At 43.7% G+C, this 27,729-nt stretch overlaps 1 protein-coding gene across 5 annotated transcripts in view; it reads right to left on the bottom strand.

Annotated features, from left to right (window-relative positions):
- The window catches only part of usp54b (ubiquitin specific peptidase 54b), a 144,371-nt gene that overhangs the window by 33,553 nt on the left and 83,089 nt on the right, over nt 1-27,729 (bottom strand). For all 5 annotated transcript variants that reach the window (XM_077200784.1, XM_077200787.1, XM_077200785.1 and 2 more), the window contains 3 exons: nt 14,157-14,291; nt 2,064-2,177; nt 1,891-1,973 (listed from right to left, as the gene is read on the bottom strand). In XM_077200784.1, coding sequence (XP_077056899.1) covers nt 1,891-1,973; nt 2,064-2,177; nt 14,157-14,291 — 332 coding nt within the window. The remainder of the gene's footprint in view (nt 1-1,890; nt 1,974-2,063; nt 2,178-14,156; nt 14,292-27,729) is intronic.

The raw sequence follows: 27,729 nt of genomic DNA, 5'->3' as shown, positions 1-27,729 counted from the left end.
CATTGTAACAACATCTCTTCTCTTCTCTGATGACATGTTTGATGGCGTGAGGGCGGGGCAAGTTATGTTGTGTTAATATATTACAATATATTGAATAATACATAAGGAATTGCCGATTTTCATATAATGAAAAATATGTGACAATATATTTACTAATATATCATAATGTATGTAATTTTATATTCAGTAATATACTTCATAATATATAGATGTATAAGTGATCAGATGTGGTACTTCACATAATATATTGCAGATATATTTACTCATGCAACATAAACACACATGTATAGAGATATTTATAATGTAATATATTTCTTATTCTTTTTAATTATTTACATTATAAGTTGTAATATATTTTTAAGCTAGTTGACAATAGCACAAGCACACCTGCATGTACTCATTTTTTTAGCCAAGAAACTATCTCTGTACTGAGGAGTGCACAGTTATTACTTATAAAATATAGTAATTGTAGTATTAATGATTTTCGGCCATGCGTCAATCAAACCACAGGCTCTACTCTTCAACACAATGGTAACCCCAAAAACTCACACATACCAGAAAACATTTTTAAATTAAAAATATAAAAGACCATAAAAAGCACTAGTTTCCCATATATGGAAATGTATTATGTAATATATCGCATTATATTTTGCAGTATATTCCCATATATTTTGTTCTATAAGGGATGATCCAATCAATTTCCAATGGACAAAATCAAGGCCTGCCCTACAGTTTTTTGTTCGAAAAGCCGTTTCACTCGGATATACTTCACAATAAGGAAGAAAGGTCTATTGCAACTTCCGTTTCATGTAAACCTCAAGCCGCTCCAGTCTGCATGAAATCAACATTGACCCTATTTAGTTTGTTAGATCACATTAAGTATATAAATCGTGATTAATCTGTGCAAGTTAATCCACAGAAAAAATTTGTCTTTATAATCTTTGGTCAAAATCAGAAAATTGACATCCTCTCTGAAATGGTGATTCTTCTCTGAGGACATCAGTTTGACGGCCTAGGTAGAGCATCCTTAACCACTCCCCTCCAAGCATAAGTCTGCTGAGAGCTACAGATGGTCGCAACTTAAAGTGTTTAAGTCTAAACGGCTAATCAATGGCTCTGTTTCAAAAAATAGTGAGCTAATATGTTAGTATAATATAATATAGACCTACAGTACGTAGACAGCATTTTAAGGAATCATAGCTACGCTTTCAACGCAAATGGTGCAATTTGTTTTACTTAATCTCATTTTACCCAATTTAGACATCCTTCACAAAGATGACAATATTGGGGGTGCATTTGGTTAAATGCATTATGCCAAGCCCTTTAAAACGAATACAAGGCTGCATTTATTTGATCAAAAGTACAGCAAAACAAGATTAAGCAATATTATTACAATTTAAGGTAACCGTTTTCTATTTGAAAATGTAATTCATTCCCATGATAGCAAAGCTGAATTTTCAGCAGTCATATGCTCTAATATGCTGATTTAGTGCCAAAGAAAGATTTCTTATTATAAACATTATTGTGCTGTCTAATATTCTTGGTGATATAAAATGGTGATACATTTTGTTTTGATGAATAGAATGTTCAAACGAACAGAAATATTATAAATATCTTTACTGTCACTTTTGATCAATTTAATGCATCTTTGCTGAATTAAAGTATTAAATTCTTTTTAAAAATTGTTTTGTATTGTATCATCAGCTTAACAACATGCTAACATTGAAAATGAGTCGTTATTTTAGTTACTGCCTATGTAAGGCATTACAAATCAGTCACTAATAAGGTTTTTAGAATGATATGCAGTGAGTAACTTCAGTATACGTTTTAGAACATGGCTAAATACTTTCTAGGAGCAAAAAACATATGCCACCATGGTCCTCCGCTTACCAGAGAGAAGTGGTGGAGATGTAGTGCACCATCTGAATGAAAGGGAGAGGATCCGACGTGGCTCCACATTTATTACAAACACACTGGAAGAGACAAAAAAAAACATACATAGAACAAATGTTAGGAACCACATAAAACGGACAATAAAGAAATACATAATGTCCCTCACCAACCTGTTCGAAAAGTGTCATGGCAAACTTCTGATGTGGGATGCAGTGCTTGGCTGTGCAGATATCCTCCTTGGTCTCATCTGAGATGTGGAAGTGGATCCGCATCAGGAGATTCTCCTAGAGAAAACAAACACTGAGTGGTTGGATAAACCTTTCTAGTAACTGTGTGTGTGTGTGTGTGTGTGTGTGTGTGTGTGTGTGCGTGCGTGCGTGCGTGCGTGCGTGCGTGCGTGCGTGCGTGCGTGCGTGCGTGCGTGCGTGCGTGTCTTTCTCGTTTATTTGATCCTGCTTTGATAAACAATTATTGAACAAGATGTTTAGTGCCAGTGCAGTATAATGTTGGGTATTCTTACAGCATTTAAACAGTGAGGCATCTTTGAACGGATGTTTGTGTGTGTGTCAGAGAGTGAGTTGTGTGTGTCAGAGAGTGAGTTGTGTGGTCCAGCTCTTGTATTCATTTTTCTCTGTCAGCACTCACTTCATGTTAATCTGATCAAGTGAGAACAACACATCTATTTTTCATAAGAGTCCTTCTGATTCCCTGGCTGAACAAATTTAAAATCAATCGATTACACTGCAAGTTCCTGACAAAGGACAAAGAAATACAGGGTGAATGAGAGAGTGGGAGAGAAAGTGAGAGAGGTGAATAAGACCATACATCAAATCTCTCGTTCCCTTCCTTTCATCTCACTAACAGCACGGACCACGCCTGCAAGACCCGTATAACCACCAGTGCTGGAGAAACTACATGCTACTCCATTTTCCTCAAAACAGTTCTCCTATATTCAAGCTGCTAATCTGAAAAAGTATTTAGTTACACTATAAGTTCCTAAGGAAAAGAAGATTCATTGAATCTATTTAAGGCAACAATTTGTTTGATATATAACTACAACATGCTTTTTTTGCAATCAGATCTAACAGAAATAATAAAGGTGACAAAAATGAAATATACAAAAATATGAACACTAAATACAACTAATATGATTTTAAAACTCCCTAGTTTATGTAACTATCAACATAACATTCTAATAGCACCATTTAACTAACTATTTTGAGTGGTAGCATGTGGTTTTGAGAACTTTATTCTTATATATAATACATATATAAGAATTATACTTAATAAAATATATACATATATTGCATTAAAAGTAATTTTTAATATAACTACTTTAAAACTACTGAACAGTGTTTTTTTTTCGTGTTATTTGTTTGCTATTATAAGATTTTTATAAACATTTTGAATTAGTTTTTATTTAAGTAATTTCAGTTTTCATTTAAATTTAAGTAATTTTATTATGTGCTTTTGTTATTTTTTATTCATTTTTTAAAATATTTCTATTTAGATTTATTTTTATTCCATTTCAGTACTTCAACTTAAAACGTCTGTGGTTACGTATGTAACCATAGTTCCCTGAAGGGAACGAGACACTGCGTGACAATGCTTTGGGAACGCCCCTGCGTGAGTGCGTCATGAAGCACGTATGAAATCAGTCCAATGGCGAGACGGAAAGTCATAGGCGGGTGACGTCATCGACCAGGAAACTATATAAGCACCCCAAAACACAAGCGCGCCTGCAAGTTCAATCCCTCAAGAAGCCTATGGACTAGTATGGAGGAATGATCCAGCTCTCAGTTCCCTTTCGAAGGGAACTCAACAATACGTCAACGACGCTATGGGGAACGCCTCAGGCGTGACAGGTGTCTGAAATCACTATCAAATCACGTCAATCATATTGACCGGCGACAGCCCGTGAATCATTAGCGTGAATGATTAACGTGCGACCTGGAAGTATAAAGGGGCGCCTTGCAAACATGACAAATCATCTCATCGTCTTCAGGGACTGTTTGTTTGAAACGCTATTCAAGTATACGAGGGTAAGAGAAAGATGAAACGCACAGCTAAGGCAGATTGTTTTCGTAAGTGTGCCGACCCGTGTCCGAGGTTTCTGACACCGGCCGACACACACGAGCTGTGCGTTTTTTGCTTGAGTGAAGAGCACGCACGGGAGGTTCTCGAGGGAGCCCTCTGTGCTAACTGCGAGCGTTTTTCTCTTAAAACGCTCCGCTCTCGTCTGGCCCTCTTCTCGAGTGAAGGGGGTTCAGCGTCTGGACCTCACGGCGCGGGTCCCGCTCGTGCCGAGGCCGAGCGGCGACTTAAATCATGGGGCTCCCAGATGGAGCTCGTTGATCGCCTCGTGAGGGTTGTTAACCTCTCAGATGATTCGACGGCTGACGAGGGCGAACTGCAGGTCGATGGGGAAGATTACTCACCGACTGTACCTGCAGTTGATGCTCTTCAGGACGCGCAGGAGATGGCTGAGGAGGTTTATGATCAGGTAGATCCTGAACCTCCTCAGCCATCCTGCCCCGCGTATGCAGAGCTGGTGGATGTGATGGAGCGCGCTGTCAATAGGCTGCAGCTGCCTTGGCAGCGCGCTAGAGGAGAGATCGCTCGCGGTAGGCTCGACGATCGGTTTCTCCCCGGCCATACACCACCAGCTCAGGTGAGCCTTCCATTCCTTCCTGATCTTCACACGGAGATCGAGAGGGCATGGAAGAGCCCATACTCTGCCCGTATTCACCGACATCAGTGGGCCAGTTTCGCTGATGTCGAGGGGATCGGAGAGCATGGGTACGTGTCAATGCCGCCCATTGACGAGACGTTCGCGAACTATCTCGTGTCTGGGCGGGCAGCGACATTGAAAGCTCCAACCCTGCCATCCAAACCGCTAAAAACAACGGCTCGTTTGAATGGCAGAGCATACACGGCAGCAGGTCAGGCCGGTGCTGCACTGCACACCATGGCAGTATTACAGGCGTACCAGGCAGACCTGCTGGGGGATCTCGACCAGGGGGCAGGGATGTCCCCTGAGGCGGTGGCTGAGCTGCGCCGCACCACAGATCTGGCTCTCCGGGCCACCAAGCAAACCGCTGCCTCGATCGGACGGTCGATGGCGGCGATGGTGGCCACGGAGAGGCATCTGTGGTTAAATCTAGCCGACATCGGGGAGAAAGAAAAAGCCTTTCTCCTCGATTCGCCGGTTTCGCCTTCCGAACTCTTCGGCACCTCCGTAGAGGCGGTGGTGGGGAAGTTCAGGGAGGCGAAGGCGCGCTCAGCAGCATTTAAAACTTGTATACCGCTGAGATCCGCGTCCGTACCCCGGCAAGCGGGAGAGCCTGGCCCTTCACGGTCTGAGGACCGTAGGCAGGGTCAGCGAGCCAGTGTCGCCTCTCGTGCGCCCCCTCCCTTGAGGAGCAGGTCGCAGAGAAGGCGTGACTCCCGCAACAGAAGAGATTTGAGGGAGGTTATCCAGCGCAAACGCACACAGCGTCGGTAATGGATAACCTCCCCGGAGGGTCACGAAATCTGCCCTCTCTCTTCTGACCCCCAGGCGTTCATAACATCAGGCCTGGGGATGGGCCTATGATGAGAACTATGTTCTATGGCCCACCTAGGCTTGGTTAGTGGAAACGCCCCTTTCAGGCATGTAAAGTGGCGGATCCCAGGTTTGTAAAGAACTATGTGGCGAGTCTTCACTTTGCACGCCGCAGGTGAGCTGCTGGTCTTTTCAAAGAGTATTTTTTGTGATTAAAAAATAACATATTTCTCTTTACAGACCTCGTTCCCTGTATAGAGTCATGGGGTCATGTCAAGGTAATAAGGTAAGAGAACTTTATTGGATTATCAGGGCCCTGAAGTTCCCCGTTAGGTGGCCAGAACGGTAACTGTGTTTGCCTTCGGGCTGCTAGCCACCTCAGGGTAGAGTGGTTGGTCTCTCTCTTTAAATTGTTTTACTTAGAGTGTTGACTGACGCTAGAGCTTCAGATAGATCTTATGTCCGGCCCACAGGTCCGTTTGACTTCTTCCTGAGTATGTCGCCCCTTGAGCTCTGTTTGGGTTTTCATTAGGCTGAGCGATTCTGCAGCCCTTTGTATGGAATAATACAGACTATATTCTTTAGTAAGGCTGTGGCTCCTCCGAGCCCTCAGATAGATCTATGCTTGCAGGCTGGCCCTCACCAGGGCCGCCTCTGTAGCTGGCCTAGGCTGTGCCAGGGATAATAGAGGCGCTCTGCTAAAAATTTTAGCATTTCTTCCTCTGACCCTTCACTGTGTGAATGTTGGTTTCTAGCATCCCTGTATAAACAGCCTCCTCCCGTGGGAGTCGTTAGGCCAAGGCCCGCCCCCTTCTCTGCATTCTGGGGTGACTAGAGTAATGCAGCGTGGTGCTGAGGATGGTTTGTAAGGACATGGTAGGCCTCAAACAGGCCTCCGTGGTATATATGTCTTTATTGAGCAGGGTTAGGCCGTCTTTCGCTTCACGAAGAAGACTGGGTTTCCTGCCCGACCCTGCCATCCAGAACTGGCCTACGGATTTAGGCCGCCAGTTTAGGCTTCACTCACCTCGCTGAGCTACTGCTCGAGCGCTAGGTTGTAGGTGGTTGGCTTTCATTCAAGCCCCACTCCCCTAGGTTGGGCACAGATACATTTCTGTCACCCCTAGAGCCGCTGGCAGGCCCGCACCCTGGTAACCTCAGGGTGAGGTGTGAGTATTCCCCTGTGATACAGGGTAGGTCTGAGCACTTCACTCCCAGTTCTGTTTTATCCCACCTCGCACCACTATGGCTCGGGTCGAGTATGAAGTAAGCTTCACTTCTTCTTTGGTCGAAGTACGCTCCCCTGAAGCCAGAGCATTGCCCTGAGCTGACGCCCATGCATAGATGGTAGGCCCCTGACTAACTGGGGCCTCCGTTGAGGCAGAGTGGCGTATGTTGTACTCCCCTTGTTTTAAGGGTGCTAGCTTTCTTGCGGAGTACACTGCCATGGGCAATGTGATTAGGCACCAGGATGCTGTAGGCGCTGTGTAAACAGTTTTTCTGCCAACGAAGGCTGCGCCATTAGGTAGTAGGCCTCAGCAGGCCTCCTTGATTGGACAGCCCCCCAGAGGGCACTGTAGGCCAGCTCACTTTACGTGGTTGGCCTTGGTGGTTCGGGCAGTTGACTCACTGATGGGTAGTAGGCCTTAAACAGGCCTCCTCGGAGGTGAGTCCCAACATTGTGGGACATACCTTATAGCGCTACTGGAAGCCCATTAGTGAATTATGCTGTGTAGTATGGTTTCCAACAGTGTACTTTATGGCAGATTATGACTTGCTATTAGCTAGTAGGCCCGACCAGGCCTCCCTGATAGGCGAGTCCCCAGCTGGCTGGCCTTAGCAGGCCACCTTATACTTTCACCCGGACTCAGGGCTCAAAGCTACCAGTGGTTATCAGGTAGTATGCCACTCAGGCCTCCCTGAAGGTGAATTCCCACTTAAGATGGTTATCAGGTAGTAGGCCTCACCCGGCCGCCCTGAAGGCGAATTCCCACTTACGTTGGCTATCAGGTAGTAGGCCTCTCTGGGCCTCCCTGAATGTGAGCTCCCAAATATTGTGGCTGTCAGGTAGTAGGCCGCTCTGGGCCTCCCTGGATGTGGGCTCCCAAATATTTTGGCTGTCAGGTAGTAGGCCTCACCAGGCCTCCCTGAAGGTGAGTTCCCACATGCTGTGATTATCAGGTAGTAGGCTCCTCCAGGCCTCCTTGAATGAGAACGGTCAGGTAGTAGGCCTCACCAGGCCTCCCTGAAGGTGAGTTCCCACAGATAGTGGTGACCAGGTAGTAGGCCTCACCAGGCCTCCCTGAAGGTGAGCTCCCCACATACTGTGGTTGTAAGGTAGCAGGCCTCACCGGGCCTCCCTGAAGGAGGAGTTCCCACGTACTGTGGTTATCAGGTAGTGGGCCTCTCTTGGCCTCTCTGAAGGTGAGCATCTCACATACTGGGGTTATCAGGTAGTAGGCTCCTCCAGGCCTCCTTGATTGAGAACGGTCGGTAGTAGGCCTCACCAGGCCTCCCTGAAGGTGAGTTCCAACAGTTTGTGGTTACCAGGTAGTAGGCCTCTCCGGGCCTCCCTGAAGGTGAGCTCCCCACATACTGTGGTCGTAGGGTAGCAGGCCTCACCGGGCCTCCCTGAAGGTGAGTTCCCACGTACTGTAGTTATCAGGTAGTAGGCCTCACGTGCCTCCCTAAAGGTGAATTCCCACTTACGTTGCTATCAGGTAGTAGGCCTCTCCGGGCCTCCCTGTAACGCTCCCTAGTGGTGCTGGGTTTATGAAGCTAGTGGTCTCTTGCTATCAGTTTCAGCTAGCCTTAATAGGCAGCTGCTGAAGGCGAGCTTGCGCCCTGGCTCGCTAAAGTGTTCATTCTCTGCTAAAGGTTCCCTCCCGGAACCTTTTCTGCCTACAGCCTGGTTTGCCTACCAGGCAGACCTTGTGCTCCCCTCACGAGGGTCTCTATGAGCATGCGGCTTCCTGAGTCTGGTCAGACGGTCGTAGGCCTCTCGTGAGGCCTCCCAGTTAGATCAGCCCTTAGGCCTTCACAGGCCTCCTCAGTGTTTTGAAACACAGACACTGGGTTGATCCGTGGATCGAGTAGAGAAACTCCCCTCGCTAGCAAGGGTCGGAAAGCACTATGCTGAGTCATACTCTCCGGGATATCCCGTCTCTGAGATCCGGGCCGAGTGGTTCACTGCCAGCTTCGCAGTCCCTCGGGTTGGATGCCTTACTTAAGGCATTTGTCCAGAGGCTCTGTCTTCAGACAGACAGGATTTGGCCAGACTAAGTGTCTATGTACTGGCGCCAGGTCAGGCCGTCCTGGTGGCATTTCGGGGTGAGTACGTTCCCCTGAATAGTGACTGGCTGGGGTTCCCTTGGGTTCCCTAGCCACATTCCCTAGAAGGGACCCCTTCTAATTGGAAGCTGAGGTTCCAGGCCCGGAGCCGGCCCAGGTAGACCTTTCATTTAACCATGTTTATGAAGGTTTTTCTGTGAGGCTGTAGCTTGGGCTATGACCGTAGGGAATGCTGTCACTGACAGCCCAGTGTGACCTGAGGGTGAGTGGTTCTAGCGTTTCATTTGAAGTTGCTGGTTCTGACAGTTGTCACTGCCACTTGGCATGCACTCCCCTTAGCATGGCGGCGTTGGTATATCGTTCCCCATAGCGTCGTTGACGTATTGTTGAGTTCCCTTCGAAAGGGAACGTCTCGGGTTACGACTGTAACCTATGTTCCCTGAGAACAGGGAACGAGACAATACGTCTCCCTGCCATGCCTCGGGGCTTGCCTACCGTACAGTCCCTTCAGACGATAAGGTGATTTGTCATGTTTGCAAGGCGCCCCTTTATACTTCCAGGTCGCACGTTAATCATTCACGCTAATGATTCACGGGCTGTCGCCGGTCAATATGATTGACGTGATTTGATAGTGATTTCAGACACCTGTCACGCCTGAGGCGTTCCCCATAGCGTCGTTGACGTATTGTCTCGTTCCCTGTTCTCAGGGAACATAGGTTACAGTCGTAACCTGAGACAATTTATCAAAAATATCTTAATTCGTGTTCCGAAGATGAAATAAGGTCTTACGGGGTTGGAACAACATGAGGGTGAGTAAATACTGACAGAAGTTTCATTTTTGGGTGAACTATCCCTTTAAGATATAAGTATAATTATTATTTATTTATGCTTTATTTAATTTTCTTATAGTTTAGTTTTAGATAACAATAACAACACAGCTATTGAATAAAATGTATTAATCTTGGATGGGAATTTTGCCATGCATTCTTGTATTTCTCAAAGGATACAGTGGTTCCAAAAGGTTTTCAGACACTGCAGTCACTCTTAAGAATATGAATTTCTTTGGAATTTGCAATACATAGCAAAATATCAAAACCAAGTGAAATGTATTGTGAAAAAAATTAATAAAGCACAAGCTGGTAAAACATTTCATGAAAAAAACCCTTTTTTAGATTTGAAATATATATTGTTAATTAAAGCAGCAGTAGGGAGTTTTGAGAAAATGTTGACTTAGCCTGAAAATTTGAACAAGCACAACTTACAGGTCCAACCCCCTTGCTCTCTGCTACGCTACAGCCCTCCCTCCACAGCTCCTCCCCCACAGTGGAGCCTGCCGTGAACGCGCAGGCTAGTAAGCAGGACCACCGATGATGCCAGATTATAAACAGTTATGGAACATTCACTAATAGGGACGAAACATCAACAATATGCTTTACATTGACTATGGCCTGCCCATACTTTGACTACAAACTTGGTCCTCAAATCATTATGTATTTTGCAATACATGTAGCAGCTAACTTTCTAACGTTGCACTCTTTCTATAAGTTATAAATAGCTAGTAAGATAACGTTAAAGGATTAGTTCACTTTTAAAAAAACTTTTGCTGATAATTTACTCACCCCCATGTCATGCAAGATGTCCATGTCTTTCTTTCTTCAGTCGAAAAGAAATTAAGGTTTTTGATAAAAACATTCCAGGCTTTTTCTCCATATAATGGACTTCAATAGGACACTAACGTTTCAAGGACCAAATGACAGTTTCAGTGCAGCTTCAAAGGGCTTTAAACGATACCAGACGATGAATAAGGGTCTTATCTAGCGAAACAATCGGTCATTTCAAAAATAAATAAAAAACTTTAAGTTTTATAAGCACAAATGCTCGCCTTGCTCTGTTCTGTGATGCACGTTCGTGATCCTGTTCGAACTCGTTCATCAAAATGAACAAATCTTTTTTCGAGTCATTTCGTTCGTTGAATGAACGAAATGACTCCGAAAAAGACTCGTTCAAAATGAACAAATCTTTTTTCGAGTCATTTCGTTCGTTGAATGAACGAAATGACTTGAAAAAAGATTAGTTCATTTGGATGAACGAGTTTGAACAGGAGAGTCACGAACGACGGTACGCGCTCGCGCTGTGCAAGAGAGGGGTGATCCGCGCGTACACGAGCGTTATTGACACTGCTAAGACATTCCTCCTGGCTCTGATTGGTTGTTTCTGACCGGGAGCGGTGTATTTCTGCAAATGGCTATAGGACCACAGGGAGGAGCCAGAGGAGCTTGATTTTTTCACAGATTATCTGTCTCATATTCTACTGTCAGGAATTTCAGGACAGTTTTAACAAATATTTGTTTACAAAAGCTACCTACTGGAGCTTTAAAACAAGAATAATTGGGACAACTTAGCAATTTCACTCAGTTACAAAGCTTTCTGCACTGTATCATAAAAAAATACTACTCTTGCAGAAATCTACATGGTTTTGAAACAGTCAAGCTACTGTCTCACATTTAAAAAATACAGTCAAGTAAGTACTGTTGCTACTAGTTACAGTAGCTACATCTCAACACTATTTCCGAGCTCGGTGAACTCAGAGTTATTAAAGACTCTTCACACATTGCATTCAAACTAATTTTTCACTCTGAAAAATATCATGCCCGCCGCTAGACACTTCTCATTGAGTATCACACAACAAATCATTAGTGTATGGAGCGTTTCATTTCCGGCTCAGATAATAACGCAGCTATTTATGCAGAGGTGCAGATGTGCAGAGGAGCGAGGCAGAAATGAAGAGTTGGCATTTCGCTAATGTACTGCCTGTCGTCTGGTGCACGTGAGGAGAGGGGTTGGCGTCTAAAAGTGGAGACGGATGGCACAACGAGCGCTTTGGCCCCGTGCCTGCATCTGCCTCGCAAATGCGCCAGTCAAACAAATGGGAGAAATCATGGCAGTTCCATTCAACAGATCCTCGGCTAAAAATAACGAGCCCGCGACAGAAACAGACCTTTGTTACCGAACTGCAGACGAGGTGCTAATTGAGCTAAATAACACTTTGATGATGCTGCCTTTGTGACCTTATGAGTAAGCACAGCTGCACACATCTATGGAGGAAAAAAACCCTGACATAGACAGTACTGGCTGAATATAAATGGGTATTTAAGATGGAGCCAATCACAGGGTCTCTCGGTGAGCTATCTTGATTGGACAGCTCAGCCACTCGCCCGTGAATGATCGTTCAATTGCTTATTTGCTTAAAAGCAATTATCTGTATTGATGCTCATGCGGTGTGTCCTTTAAGGACATAAATGTGAGATAAACACAATCTATGGTCCTTAATCAGCTGCGGCCAAATAATCAGGTCTGGGGATTAGAGGAGTGGGTTGGGGAGTACAGGAGGACCTTATAGAAAGCTTCCACATCCTTAATGATCCCATCCGAGCTCCTCTAAAGCAACAGCAGGGCCTATTCATATGTCTGCCAACTCCTGCTGTCATATGCCTGTAAAGCCCATGAACTTCACAGCCATACATCTAAATGTCTACTTAAAAAACAGTTATTTTTCAAAAGTCTACATAGGCCAACCTTACATACAATGTGTTCCATATGAACCTTTTCTAAGGTATTATGGTATATAAAGTATATATTATAACGTCAAACTGTTTTTGAATGCAAGAAAACATCTAGCTTGAAGCAGTGTTATTATTGTTAAAACAACTACAATAAAAACTAAATGAAAACATTTTTGCTACCTTGAATAAACATAGCAACTAACATAACTAGGAAAAACTAAAACCGCAAAACTAAATGAAATAAAAAAAATTTGATACATGGTACATTATAAAACTTGAAATTTAAGAAACTTAACTAAAACTGAGAATGATAAAGGACACAAAACTAAACTAAATTAAAAACATGCATTGAAAATAAAAATAATTAATAAAAAGAAATAAAAAAATGTAAACCAATGAAGCCGAAATACTGAAATAGATGCTTTAAAGAGAATGACTTGAAACTGCTTCATTTGTAGCGCCTCCATTAATGTTTGTCAAATGAAACGCAAGTGAGGCTCTTCCATTACCACTCACAGAATATTTCAAGTTAGTCTGGGGCTAGCATGTGGCTAAGCTAATCGTCATGCTCAAAGAGCAAATAAAACACATAAAGCAAACATACTGCATGAAATAGTCACTTTTAATTTGATCAAATTACTCTGAAGTGCTGAATAAATTATATTAATTGGGCCATTTTTACTGAGCTTGTCACAACGCATTCTAGTATTACCTCATCCAAGAAGGATACAGTGGCCCCCCAAAACATTTTTTTGACAATTAAAAATGTAAGAATTTTTGGTGCGTTATAAGTGCCATTTGTTTTAAAGAAATAAAACATTCTTTTTAAGCATTTCATGTTTTAAAACAGATATAATGTTCCAAATGATGACAAAAGGATTTGGTTGTCAAATGATCCTAGAAAAATATCATAGTTCATGTGATGAACTAAAACTTTGGCTACTCTGCTTGGGGAAATTGGCTTTACACAACACATTCATTAAAATCTCCAGGTGGTTAAAAGTCATTGCAAAATGTCTCAGAATTGCAAAGTCAATTTTTGAAAAAAAGTCTATTGTCACTTGTTTTGATATTTTTATCTAGTGCAATATCTTCAAATATAAGTCTGCATGTACTTTTTGTTAACACTCTACAGTGCTGACAAAACATCGTTCATGTCGAGATGTTAAAAAACAGTGCAGTTCACTAGATCGTGGAACATAGCTAACCAAAGTTCACAGAAAGAATTGACATAAGATCATGTCACAAAATCATGTAAGACAAAAGCTATCTCCCAACAATAGAGAGAAATAAAACCATCCCTTAATTCACAGTTAAATATAGATCAACTTCAGATGGTTTTATTTAAAGTCTCATTGCATTCTAAGATAATCTTATCAGCCAGACATTTAGATTCAAATTCACTTATCAAAAATACGACAACATGTTCTGCCATGCACATCGCCAAAACATATCTTTTTCAGAAATATATGAATATTACAAAAAGCCTTTCTTCTGAGTTATTTTCCCTACGCTGCTCAGACTCCATGTTTCCATTTCTACCACTCTTTAAACCAGACAGGATGTGCACAAGCAGCAGTGCTTGAAATCCAACCACTAACATCTCTGGAATCTAAGATCAAGGGTTGACAAAATCCAAGAGAGGAACAGAAATAGACAGAACTGGGAGAGGTGACGAGAGGAGAGACGAAAGTAGGGTTGAGGAGAGGTGAGAAGAAGAAATGCCTGAGATAGAGAGACAAAGGGATGAGAACAGAGGAGGTAAAACAGGTATAGCTGATCACTGTGTCAGCAAAAATAGAAAAGTAACTTATTAGGAGATAGTGAATAAAGCGGTGAGATGGGTATAAAAACAGAAGTCTTACAAAACACTCAGCCGCGTCGTCCATGATGCCCAGCTGGAAGCGCTGCTCGTCTTGGAAGGTTTTGGCCAGAGCACTGCGCAGAGCGTCCGATGGGAGCACCTTTTCACTGCTGAACTGGAACTGGGCGAAGATGCTCTGAAACCACAAAGGGAAACAGCACCTCAAAGTAAGAAAGAGAAACTGATGCAACTAAGAAACGCTACCGCACACAACAGCTTTCGGCAACCTGCCCGCTCACTGTGGAGAGAGAAAATACACATCAAGAGAGGAGAGCTGACATACTGTACTGTAAAAAACATTACACTGCAATACAACCAATCACAGACTCTGTTAGGATAAATCTATAAACAAACACACAGGCGGTTTCAAAACCTAGTGACTTGCCTACTTAGTCCTTAGAAAGTATTTTTGTATATGATGGTCAACAATGCGTCTAGCTACGTAAATCAGCAGGTTTTGAAGGACAGCAAACATGCCAACATGTGTGTGATAATGTCAACAATGCAGTCTAAATAGGCAGCTCACTATCTGTTTAAGCTTTAAGTTAATGCAATACTAGTTTATTTATTTAGCAAATTTTTAACAAAATAGTCATTCAAAATGGCTGACGTTATAGCAGAATAAAGAGGGAAAATTCAAACGGTCCTTTTAAAAATGTTTAGGCAGCCGTTCACTAGTATTTAAAAATGTGTCTTATGATACCCAAAAATAGTAAGTAGGAAGCTATTTTTTTAACAGATAGTGTTTTAACAGATTTGAATGTCCAAAAAAAGCTAAGAAAATGTTCTAGTGTGCCTACCAATTCAGTCTAAATGGGTAGCTCAGTACGTTTTGAAACACAGCAAATGTTCAAAAGTAGGCAGTTCACTAGACTTTTAAGCAGCTGATATTGAAACATTTCCAATAATTCCAAAAAAAAAGTTTTCCAGGTAGGCAGCTCATTAGACTTTAAAACAGCTAATGGAAATTTTCAATAACGTCCAAAATACAACACTACCAATTATGTTTAGTAAGATCTTAATGTTTAAGTAAGATTTTTTTTTATGTTTTAAAAAATAAGTATCACCACAGCTGCATTTCTTTGACCAAAAATACAGTAATACTGTAAATTATTTACAATTTAAAATAACTGTTTTCTATTTTAATATATTTTAAAATGTAATTTATTAATGGGATGGCAAAGCTGAATTTCCAGCAGTCATTACTCCAGTCTTCAGTGTCACATGATACTTCAGAAATCATTCTAATATGGTGCTCAAGACACATTTCTTATTATTATCAATGTTAAAAACAGTGCTGCCTAGTAATTTTGTAGAAACCATCCAGTATTCTTTGATCAATAGAAAGGTCCAAGAGAACATTATTTATTAGAAATAAAAATCTTTTAAAACATAATTAATGTCTTAACTGACACTTTGATCAGTTTAATGCATCCTTGCTGAACAAGAGTACTACCTCCTTTCCAATAAAATAAAATCTTGCTGATGCCAAACTTTAAACGGTAGCGCAAGTAGAAGCTCATTAGATTTTGAACAGTGAGTTTTCAAATGGGCCCAAAAATGTTATCTAGGTAGGTGAGCTCACAAGGTTTTAAAACACTGTGGACATTTGAACATTCATAAAAGCTGTATGTACAGACAGCTCACTGCCTTTTGCAACACAGCCATTTGAACAGATTTATGCCAACTTCTTCAAAACATAACATTTTGTGGAGTCTCACACTACTCATTCGCTTGGACAAGCTCATCCCTGTAGCACCGGTTGGAAAACATCTAACTAAGATACTTAGCTCATTAACAGTGAACGCTCAAACAAATGCAGGGTCCTAAATGCCTGCGGTGGAATCTATTCTCCTGTCCATCAGCATTGGCACTGTTATTGAACTCAATGAACAATGACTGCAACACAATGCTCTCTCACCAGAGGACATCCTGATAAGCTGAACAAATGGACTCAGGCAAAACTCACAGTGCAAAGGCAAATATTCGCTGCGGCTGCAAAGACACACACATACTGCAGTTTTACAACCCTCATATATGCAATGGGCACAGTGCCCAAGGCAGCCCCCTATTTGAAGGTGGGATGGGGGTTTCTCCCTGAGCGGGACAGCCCGGTGGCTCTGGGACAGGTAAATGCAGTGTGATGACTGCACTGCGCCAAGGAGAGAAAGAAAGAGAATGGAGGGAGGGTGGAAGAAAATGAGAGAAAGTGTGGGAGGGACAGACGTAGAGGGTTATGTACCCCACTGAGGAAACTCGATGAGAGGAAAATTCAGCCACTGCATCATTTCCCCATGCAGCTCTAATCACATACTGCTCTGCCCAGCTAAGAGCCTGAAGTGATTTTCGCCTATGGACATATTTGAATGTCCTCTTCCTTCCCCATTTCTCTCTCTCTCTCTCTCTCTCTCTCTCTCTCTCTCTCTCTCTCTCTCTCAGGACTGATAAGGGCCAATTGGAAGTCTAGTGTGTACGCAGCAAATATATCACTCGGGCAATCAGTGCCCAACCAAACTGCAGCTCTGTTCCGCTCTCCTCAGCGAGAGTGGGACAGCAGCACACCCCCTCACATGCTTGCAAGCTGCGACAAATTCTGAGTTCAGATCTGATGTAGAAGAAAAAAGAAAAAAGAAGAAAAAAACAACAACTGTTGAACACAAGTTTTGTGTTCTTAGACAAGCAAAGTCTTTCTGACTTGTAAGGGTGGATTTCCTGCAGGAGTTCAGGCTGCAAGACTGCCGAATGACTAAAGAAATGTTGTTAGCAAGATGGTAGAAAACTGTACATTTCTTTTCTATTACCACCCACTGCTACTTACAACGACGGAAATAAGCGCAGTTACAATAGCTTAATATGTGGGAGAGCGTTGCTATAGAGAGTGACGATGTTGCATTGCAATAGGTAACACTTCAAAGTCAATTCCAAATCAAAACAAGTTAGCACATTACACTTAAAATAGTCACAAAATAGATGTATGAGATGATAAAAACTTGTACCATTAATTGTACCCAGCATATATGTATAATGTTACCTGAGACATAGAAAGAGAGGGAGAGAGAGTGTAGAGAGTAAGAGAGAAAGAAATGAGGAGGCAAAGAAATTCTTGGGAGAGCCCCAAGAATGGGAGCCAGAAAATAAAAGAGACAGAGCAACAGTTACAATCTTCCTTTATCCTTTCCCTGGCCATGTGCTAAAACCCAAATGTGACATGTTCAAACTGACCAATCATATAATTAAAACTTCCCCCATACTAAAGGTTAGCCAATTTATAGACCCCCGAAGTGCACACATCTTGGCCTACAGACCTTGATCACTATCTGTGCCTTTAGGAACTCCAAATGGCCATTGGGGTAAGAAAGAGGGGGTTGAATACAGTAAAGCAAATGTCTTTGTTCATTTTCAAATATCTTGGATTATTTTCAGTCCTACAGACTGACATGAAAACTCAACCTTTCAAAATTCGTTATGTTTTATCTGAAGTGTCAGTGTTCGTCTGTGACCGGCTGTACTAGAAACATTGTATAAATGAGTTGGAATGTGTGTAGACTTTATAATCAGAATTTCTGTCAAACCAAAAATATTTCCACTGAAAAAAATGCTTGAACTAGTCTAAACGTCCTCGGGTTATGACTGTAACCCTTGTTCCCTGAGAAAGGGAACGAGGACTGCGTCGATTTACACTTTGGGGGAACGCCCCTCAGCGTAGCGCCTCTGAAGTATGAATGAAACTAAGCCAATCTCTAATTGGTCTTGCGTCATGACGTAAAGTGTGACGTACAGTCGTAACCCGAGAACGTTCCCTTTCGAGGGAACTCGGACTGCGTTGATTGACACTTTGGGGGAACGAGTACCCACTATACCACAATGCGCCCTGCCTGTCCTAGTGTAAAGCTGCTCACAGGCACATATAGGACGAGTGCACGAGAGTGCCAGGTGTTGACGGAATGTCCAGGCTATAGAACCTAATAAAGGTATGAGGGGTGGTCCATCCAGCTGCATCGCAGACTTCCTGAATCGGGCCCCCTGTGAGAAGGGCTCTAGAGGACGCCATTGCTCTGGTTGAATAAGCCCTCACGGCCAAAGGTGAAGGCAAACTGCGCACCTGGTAGGCCAAAGAAATAGCATGGACAATCCAGTTGCTGAGAGTCTGTTTAGAGGCGGGAAGACCCTTCTTGGGCGACCCGAAACACACCAGCAACTTGTCCGACTTCCGCCATGAAGAGGACCTCTGAATGTAAATTTTTAGAGCTCTGACAGGGCAGAGCAGATGAAGTCTCTCCTCATCCGCCGTCAAGTGAAGTAGAGGATGAAAAGCCTGCAGAACCGTAGGCTGTGCCGCATTAGATGGCACCTTAGTTAAATAGCCGGCCTAGGATCTAGGATGGCTTTAATGTCGCCTGGAGCAAACTCCAGGCACCCGTTAGATATAGAGAGCGCCTGGAGATCTCCTACCCTCCTCAGAGAAGTAATGGCCAACAGAAAAAACACCTTCAGGGAAGGTTCTTGGCCTCAGCCGACTCCAATGGTTCGAAGGGGGCCTCGGCCAGCCCTTCGAGAATGACTGCCAGGTCCCATGTGGGAACCCTGGAACGAGCCGCAGGTCTCATCCTCCAAGCCCCACGGAGGAAACGTACGACCAACTGCTGTCTCCCCAGAGGCCCATCACCCAGAGGAGCGTGGAAAGCCGCAATGGCAGCGACGTACACCTTGAGTGTGGACGGGGTAAGACCAGCTGAAAAGCGATCTTGGAGGAACTCCAGAACTGAAGCCACTGGGCAGATAACTGGATCCACCTCACGCCCTCTACACCAATTGGTAAAGACATTCCACTTTAAGCCGTACAATTTCCTCGTGGAGGGAGCTCTAGAGCTGAGTATTGTCTCCACTACTCCAGCTGATAGGCCTGCCTCTAGGTACTGTGCCCCCTCAGGGGCCAGACCCACAGCTTCCATAGCTCAGGCCGAGGGTGAAATATTGAGCCCTCTGCCTGTGTCAGCAGGTCCCTCCTGAGGGGAATCTCCCACGGAGGGCCGTCTAGGAGTGATACAATGTCTGAGAACCATACTCGGGCCGGCCACAACAGGGCTACCAGGAGTAGACTGATCCCATCGCGACGGACCCTCTCTAGAACTCCCGGGAGCAGAGCGATTGGGGGAAATGCATACAGACGCAGCCTCGGCCACGTCTGCACCATGGCATCCGACCCCAGCGGGGCTGGATGAGTGAGGGAAAACCACAGTGGACAGTGGGTCGTCTCCCGAGACGCGAATAGGTCCACTTCCACTGGGCCGAAACTCTGAGATATTGACTACACCACCTCGGGCTGGAGTCTCCATTCCCCGGGCCTCAGCCCCTGTCTCGACAGGATGTCTGCTCCCTGATTTTGACTCCCTGGGATGTATGTTGCTCTTAGAGATAACAGCTTCACCTGGGACCACGGGAGGATCTGATGCGCCAGTCTGCAAAGAGGGCGAGACCTCAGACCCCCCTGATGGTTTATATAGGCCACAACCGACATATTGTCTGACCTCACAAGGACATGATGACCTTTGAGGTCCGGCAGGAAGCTCCTCAGAGCTCGGAGCACCGCCAACATCTCCAGGCAGTTTATGTGCCAGGAGGAATGATGGTCCTGCCATAGGCCTGTCGTAAAGCGGCCGTCCATGACCGCGCCCCAGCCCATGAGGCAGGCGTCTGTCAAAACGGTTTTCCGGCTACATAACGCTCCCAACACTGGACCTTGGGACAGAAACCAAGCTTTTTTCCAGGGAACGAAGGCATCTGCGCGTAACCCTGATCATGCGGAACGGGTTGCCCCTTGGGGAGAACCCCTTGGTTTTCAATCACCACTGGAGGGGCCTCATGTGCAGCAGGCCAAATGGAATAATGTTGGACGCTGCTGCGATGAGCCCCAACACTCTTTGAAAATGTTTCACAGTAATGGCTTGGCCTAGCTTTATCCTGGACACTGTGGCCAGAATGGACTCGATTCGTGCAGGAGACAATCGTGCCCGCATCGTGACCGAGTCCCAAACCACTCCCAGGAACGTGGTTCTCTGGGCTGGTGTCAACACGCTCTTTTGTGTGTTGAGTCTCAACCCCAGGCTTTGAATGTGGGCGAGGACGACATCTCGATGCCGAACCGCCAGCTCTTGTGACTGGGCCAGAATCAGCCAGTCGTCGATATAATTGAGCACCCTGATGCCCTGGAGCCTCAGCGGTGCTAGAGCTGCATCCATACATTTCGTAAATGTGCGTGGGGAGAGAGCTAAGCCGAAGGGAAGAACCTGATATTGGTACGCTTCGCCCCCGAAAGCGAACCTCAGGAACTTCCTGTGAGATGGAAGGATGGATATGTGGAAGTATGCGTCCTTTAGATCTATCGTGACAAACCAATCCTCGGAATGAATTTGACTCACGATTGTGGGAATAGTGAGCATCTTGAACATGAATCTCCTCAGAGAAAGATTGAAGTGTCTGAGATCTATTATTGGACGCAACCCCCCATCCTTTTTGGGAACTATAAAGTAGCGGCTTAAAACCCGGACTCCCTGTCCGGTGGAGGAATACGTTCTATAGCCTCCTTTACCAGCAGGGAGTTTACTTCCTGTTCCAATACCCGACCCTGCACTGGGTCGACTGCAGTCCAGACCACCCTGTTGAACCTTGATGGGCATAAACCGCAGGGCCCAAGGCGAAATATTCGTGAGATTTTTCCATGCATCGAAATATTTTACCAAAGGAACCAGGCTCTCGAGCCTGGCTTCGGGTACCAATCGGGATTCGTTCTCGACCCCCTGAAGCGGATCTCCGGCAGGGTTTGACCGAAAACAATTCTTGATGGGCGGACGCGATTGCTGCCTGGCCGCAAGCCTGTGGGGCAGACAGAGCAGCGTGCGTTCGCTGGAAACCGATGTGTCCCGAAGCGCACTTAACGGCGGGATACAGACATCGACTTCCTGAGGGCTCCCATGAGGGGAGGCTCTTTTGGTTTCGTTCTCGACACCCTGAAGCGGAGGACCGGCAGGGAATAATCGAAAACCGTTTCCGATGGGCGAACATGAGCACTGCCTGGCCGCAAGATATTGGGGCGGACACTGCAGCGTGCATTAGCTGAAAACCGATGTGTCCCGAAGCGCACTTGACGCTGGATACAAACATCGATTTTCTGAGGGCTCCGCGGAAGAGCATTTCTCGCTCGTCCCTCCACGGGTGGGATAGCCCTGTTATTTTTGTCTCGTTTTCGATACCCTGAAGCGGAGGACCGGCAGGGAAGAATCGAAAAACGATTTTTGATGTGCAGAAGGAACACTGCATGGCCGTAAGCCTGCGTTCGCTGCTTATCATTTTAATTCCTCAGAAATAAATGTAGCCATAAACACTGTATAAGTGAAACACGGTCTGAATGGCAGGCTGAATTAAAATATCTAACTTCCAATATTCAAAAGTCAGAAATATTTCATCATTTTAATTTCTTAAAATTAAATGCAGCCATAATTACCAGACAATACTGTTTTGTGTTAGGCTATAGGGTCTCGTAATCCACACGCTGCCTCGGCAACGCGAGATTCGAGTCGCTCACAATTTATTTGGCTTCCAACCCAAGAAGAAAGTCAACAGGTGCGAGGCTGAAACATCCGACAGCGCACGGATATAAGCGTCGAGATATTTCTCAATGAACACAGCCAGCACCCTCGGGAGCGACTGTTAATGCCTCGCACACACACAGAATCTTTATTGCAAAGTAGACACGTAATCTACGCGTTGCCTCGGCAAACGCGAGATCCGAGCAACTAGATTCTGTATTGCAATGTAGACCTTTGATCTAGTATGCGCTGCCTCGCCAAAAGCGAGATCCAAGTCACAGAATCTTATTGCAGAGTAGACCCGTAATCAACGTGCTGCCTCGGCAAATGCGAGATCCGAGCCACTATAGATTCTATATTGCAACAGACCCATCTGCGAGCCCCATGAAGAGCGTTGCCGCACCGCCTCAGCAGACCCGGGTCTCGCACCACGGGGCCTGCGAGCCTGACCATCCTCCTCCTTTTTTTTTTTTTAAATGGCCAGGCGGGAGCGCAGCACGAGGATTGGAAGTTTTTTCACAATCCTCGCAAGCAGCCCCCTCGAGAGCTGCCAGCGTGTGCTGCACTCCCAAACAATGTGTAGGCCTACACAAACGATGTGTGTCCCCACCCGTGATATAACGAGGGCAGGGATGCACACACCGAGTGAAACTTGGGCTCGCCATAATATATATTTATATATATAGTTGTAATGCTTTGTGACAGACAACACCAAATAAGACAGACAAGTCAAACAGAGAGTGCTTTGCTGAAGAACAAAAAGCTGACATCTCATGTGTGCCGGCGTCCTTTATAGCTTTCGCTTGTATGCGTCACACATTACGTCATGACGCAACACCAATCAGAGATTGGCTTAGTTTCATTCATACTTCAGAGGCGCTACGCTGAGGGGCATTCCCCCCAAAGTGTCAATCGACGCAGTCCGAGTTCCCTCGAAAAGGAACTGGTTTGCTGGTCTTAGCTGGTTTAAGTTGGTCTTAAAGGCATGGGTATACTTAACGTTTCATGTTATTCTCCGTCTGGAGCACAGTTGAGCACACAAGCCTATACAAAGTATACTCTACTGAACACTTGCATGTGCACTGTTGTCTGCGCAGACAAGAAAATAGAGCTGCACACAGACGGTGTACAAGGACATCAGCAGACTGTGCTGATGTCAAAAATGACATCACGTGGAGTGTCCATAAGCCAGAACGGAACGCAGATATGGTACCAATTTCAGCTTAAAGCCGTGACACATCAAGTCAACTGTCGGGTCATCGTTTAACGAATTTCAGCCTAGTTGAGGTATGTACCGCACCACTGGCACTAGCTGGACCCACATCTGCAGCTTTTCAAACAATTGAGCATGTTGAATTGGCAGTTAAGCCCATCGAGCCAAGAAATCACTATGCTTTGCTGTTTTTGGAAAAATGGAAGTGATAAAATTACAAAATTGTGTATATGCAGTTTGTAAAACCACAGTGTTATTTCTTCTGATTTCCCTTTTAAAATGACAAATACAGATTACTGCCACTTGCAGGCATGAAGAGTTACTTCCTTTCAAGCAGGTTCAGAACATTCGTGCAAGCTAGCCGTGGGCTGTATGTTTTTGCAATGTTCCAGCACATCTTTTTGGCCCGGACACAGGCAATGTGAGGCAACAGTCAGCTTTTGACACCGCTAGTTCTTTGATATCAGTTTGATTTGTCTGGGCTTTTACAGTCCTGGCCAATCAGGTCTTCAGCTTGTCTAGATTGTCTCCCAGTCTGGCCAGCTGAAGAGGGCTCAAAACCTCTTTAAAATAAGCCAACAGACCAACCAGGTGTGGAGACAAGTAAACCATAGGCAGTTTTCTCAGCAGGGATAAACTGATTATTGTACAGAAATAATTAAAACATTGTGGAATATTCAGTGCTGCTCATGGATATCTATTTAAAGGATTAGTTCACTCCAGAATTAAAATTTCCTGATAATTTACTTACCCGCATGTCATCCAAGTCTTGTCTTTCTTTTTTCAGTCAAAAAGAAATTAAGTTTTTTAGGGAAAACATTCCAGGATTTTTCTCCATGTAGTTGTCTTCAACGGAACCAACAGGTTGAAGGTCCAAATTGCAGTTTCAGTGCAGCTTCAAAGGCCTCTACACGATCCCAGCCGAGGAATAAGGGTCTTATTTATTGAAATGATCAGCCATTTTCACAAAAAAAAAAAATTAACCACAAATGCTCGTCTTGCACTAGCTCTGCGATGCGCGTCCATGAGTGACGTAGGTGGAAGTACGAAAAACTCTCATCTCATTTTCTCCTCTAACTTCAAAATCATCCGACATCGTTGTTTTACGCTTTATTGTAAAGGGCATTTGACTTAGTCTTTGCACGTTCACTTTGTAAACACTGGGTCGGTACTTCCGCCTACGTCACATGTGACCTTTCCAACGTGATTATGTAATGCGTGAAGTCGTGGACATGGGGGTGAGTAAATTATCAGGAAATTTTAATTCTGGAGTAACTAAGTAACTAATCCTTTAACCTGTTAACTGTTGCCAGTGCGTCGACGCACTGAAGCGTTTTTTTGTTTAAATAGTTCCTATCAGAAAAAAGTTACTATCAGTGACTAAAGTTACTTAAAAAGTTACTATCAGATTTAATGTAATTACCATGACAAACTATACATCATTAACTTGCTACTTGCCTCAAACAAATTTCTTGAGTATCTTTTAAAAAACATGATGCAACTAACCTGGATAATGTAGACAAATCCAGCTCCCAGGCTAACTTAACAAGCCAAATTACACCAGTCAACCAGCTTCCCTGGTTTTTATTCAGTTCAAAGAGCTAGCCAACAAATACTGACACATATAAACAAGTCTGAACCAGTCGTGACCTTCCCAAAAAGGACATTCATATAAACTTCTCAAGTTCCAACCACAAGCTACCTTGAGTCTTTATATTACATTATAGAGTGTGTAGAACTGTGAATCCCATTTGAGGGTTGAGACGTCCATGTGTGTAGTAGCAGGTAACGTAAAGTGTGTCAGTGTGTGTGATGTAAAGTCCTTCTCATCTCTAACAAGGACATGGAACCCAACTGGACAGGCTAAACTCAAACCATGCAAGTCCAGTCATATGCATACATACTGTATACATACACACAACACCCACCAGAGATTGTGTTGTCAGCTGTGAGCCCTCAGGCGTAGCCAGTGAAAAAAGACATTAACCTCCACTCAAAGACACTAGACACATATCATCTGCACTGCTCAAAACTCACAAAGGCAATGAGAAAATATAGACATGCACACACACCCTGACAGGAACAGCAATCTTGTGACGCACGTAAATATATTAATATTAAACACTCCCTGGGCTCAGTTTTTAAATTGCAGGGGGATTGAATCTCATGCTGATTATGAATTTGTGATTGAGTTTAACTCAAACGCTGATTCGCACAACATAAAATGGCACAAACATAGAGGTGTCACTGGAGCTTCTATAATAGGAAACATCATCGTAATAAAGGTGGCGGCTTGTGTGAGTGACTGTGACTTTGCATTTATTTAGTTTGTGTATGCGTGTTTGTTTCCTGCCTCCAGCGCTGCAGTTCCTCAGCAGGGCCGATGGTCAGTAGAGGTCACCAACCTCAAGGCACTATCACACCTCGTGAGGTGGCAGTATTGTGGGCCCTTGCCACCCAATGCCACAATTCAGCCTCTGTGACATGCAGCCTCTCTGGTGACAAACATAATAGACTTGAAATGCAGTCAGACCGTTCAGGTCTATTTATTTAGCACAAATATGCTGCATTCAATGACATCTAATATAAAATGACAACAGTGAGTTTATCTGTCAATTCATAATCTCCCCTAAATTTGCATAAAGAAAGTAATTGAATAGCAACTGAATTTAGCTGAGAGAAAATTCATTCTTGATCTTTCTATTTATCTAAGAATGCAAAAAAATATTAAGCTTAATAAAGTATAATAATAATAAAGCATCAAAATAAATGCAGACTTGGTGAGAGGATTTTTTCAGAAACAATTTAAAAAAATCTTACCAACCCCTAACTTGTGAAATACTTTACATATAATAATATAATAATAAATAAACGTAAAGTAGTTGATAAGTTGAAAATGCAATGAAATCAAAAGAGCAAATCAGTAAATAATATTGGAAAAATGTTGCATTCTTGTGCAAACAATCAATATGAGATTTTTCATCTCCATACCCCTCAGCTCATTTACATCTCAGTAAATGAACATGATATACCCCACAGTCAGTATGCTTCAAATAAACACATTTGTAGAATTCCGCAGTTTGTAGAAAGGAGCGAAGTGGTGAGGGCATATTTCAGCACTCATTAGTAGCGTAAGATCATTAAATTTCAATAACATGGCTGGCAAGCAGGCGGCTGGCGGTACGCGTGAGAAACTCTCATAACCAATCGGCCGATACTAACGTCCCTCCATCAGAAATTAGAGAGGTGACATAGCGCATGCCATTCAAGGCTAAGATACGGGACAGTCAGAGCCACTTGAGATCACATGCCACCAGTCCACAGATGGTTTGGCAGGAAAAAAGCTCAGGGTGAGACCTGAGGGACTGGAATCAGGCATTGAGCTTTACCACAGAGCAAACCTTTAGCACAGGGCCTAAACAGAAGCGCGCCGTCGTGTTATTTAGAGTAAAAACTGATGCTGCCTTAACACTGTTGAAAAATGATGCAGTCAACTCAATGACAAATGTCATTTCAGGTACAGCAAGACAAATTATTTTGAGAACCATGGTCATTCCATTTCCCATTCAAAACATAATGGAGGCTTAAAGCTTGTTTGCTTGGACGCGATTAAAATTAAAAGTCTCTTTCTAAGTCTGCCATTTTGTTCTGAACGCATCACCTGGACAATATCAATTGCTTGTAGTCTCCAAATGGTTTGACAGTGAATAGAAATGGAGCTAAATTTAGCAACAAGTTTAATACAGCGAGAAAACAGGAGCAAGAGAGAAACAGCAAGAGTGTGAGTGACGAAGAAAGAATGAAAGAGCAGGAGAAGGACAGAAAGAACATATCCAGGTAAACGGTCATAAATCCTGGCAAATATGTGAAAGCGTTCTCATAATACGGCTTTGTGTCACCACAGCAGAGTGATTTCTGATGCCTCAGCACTTCACACACTTCATTTAGAGAGAGAGGGAGTGAGAGAGCACATTTCAATCACTGTGATGGATTTGCTCATTTGTGTTTCATATCAACAAAGTAGCCCATGAAAAAAGCACAAGCACACACAATTCTGTCTATCTATCTATCTATCTATCTATCTATCTATCTATCTATCTATCTATCTATCTATCTATCTATCTATCTATCTATCTATCTGTATGTTTGTATGTATGTATCTATGCATGTATACATAGGCCAGAGCTGCATAACCACATGCATTCCAATTTAAATATTCAAGCACAAGAAGAAGGGAACAAAATTAAGCCACAGTCACACATGCAAAATATCTTCGGACACTGCAACGGTCATAATACGACAACGGCCGTGAGTATCCAAGTAAACATAGTTGGTTATGTCTAAGTAAACTTAAACTAAACAGTTGAGAAAGAAAATGCATGTACAGTATATCAGTATATTGGATCCGTGCATTAGTCTTAAAGTGCTGCTGTCTGCATTTTTAATGTTAAACAACAAAGGACAGAAAAAGATCACTCACTGCTCTTAAGTTAAATGAATAAGTTTCATAACTTCAATAAGGATTAATCTATTTAATTTATACAGTAAAGATGATGCAGTGGTATTCTACATTTGATTACTTAAATTAAATTTTCTGTACCTGAAACTGTTAGTAAGGTTCCCACACCTTGGTTAACTTCAATTTCAAGGACCTTTCAAGGACTTTCCAGGTCCAATACACTCAAATTCAAGGACTTAAGCCCAATTTATACTCACGCCGTAGCTACGTCATAGGCTGTGCGTAGCACACGTACCCTTCGCCGTACCCTGATGTG

Source organism: Siphateles boraxobius, unplaced genomic scaffold (assembly GCF_051911475.1).
Source record: "Siphateles boraxobius isolate OS27281-9 unplaced genomic scaffold, OSU_SipBor_1 46, whole genome shotgun sequence".
NCBI classification, from domain to species: domain Eukaryota; kingdom Metazoa; phylum Chordata; class Actinopteri; order Cypriniformes; family Leuciscidae; genus Siphateles; species Siphateles boraxobius.
This window is presented reverse-complemented; position numbering and strand designations above follow the sequence as displayed.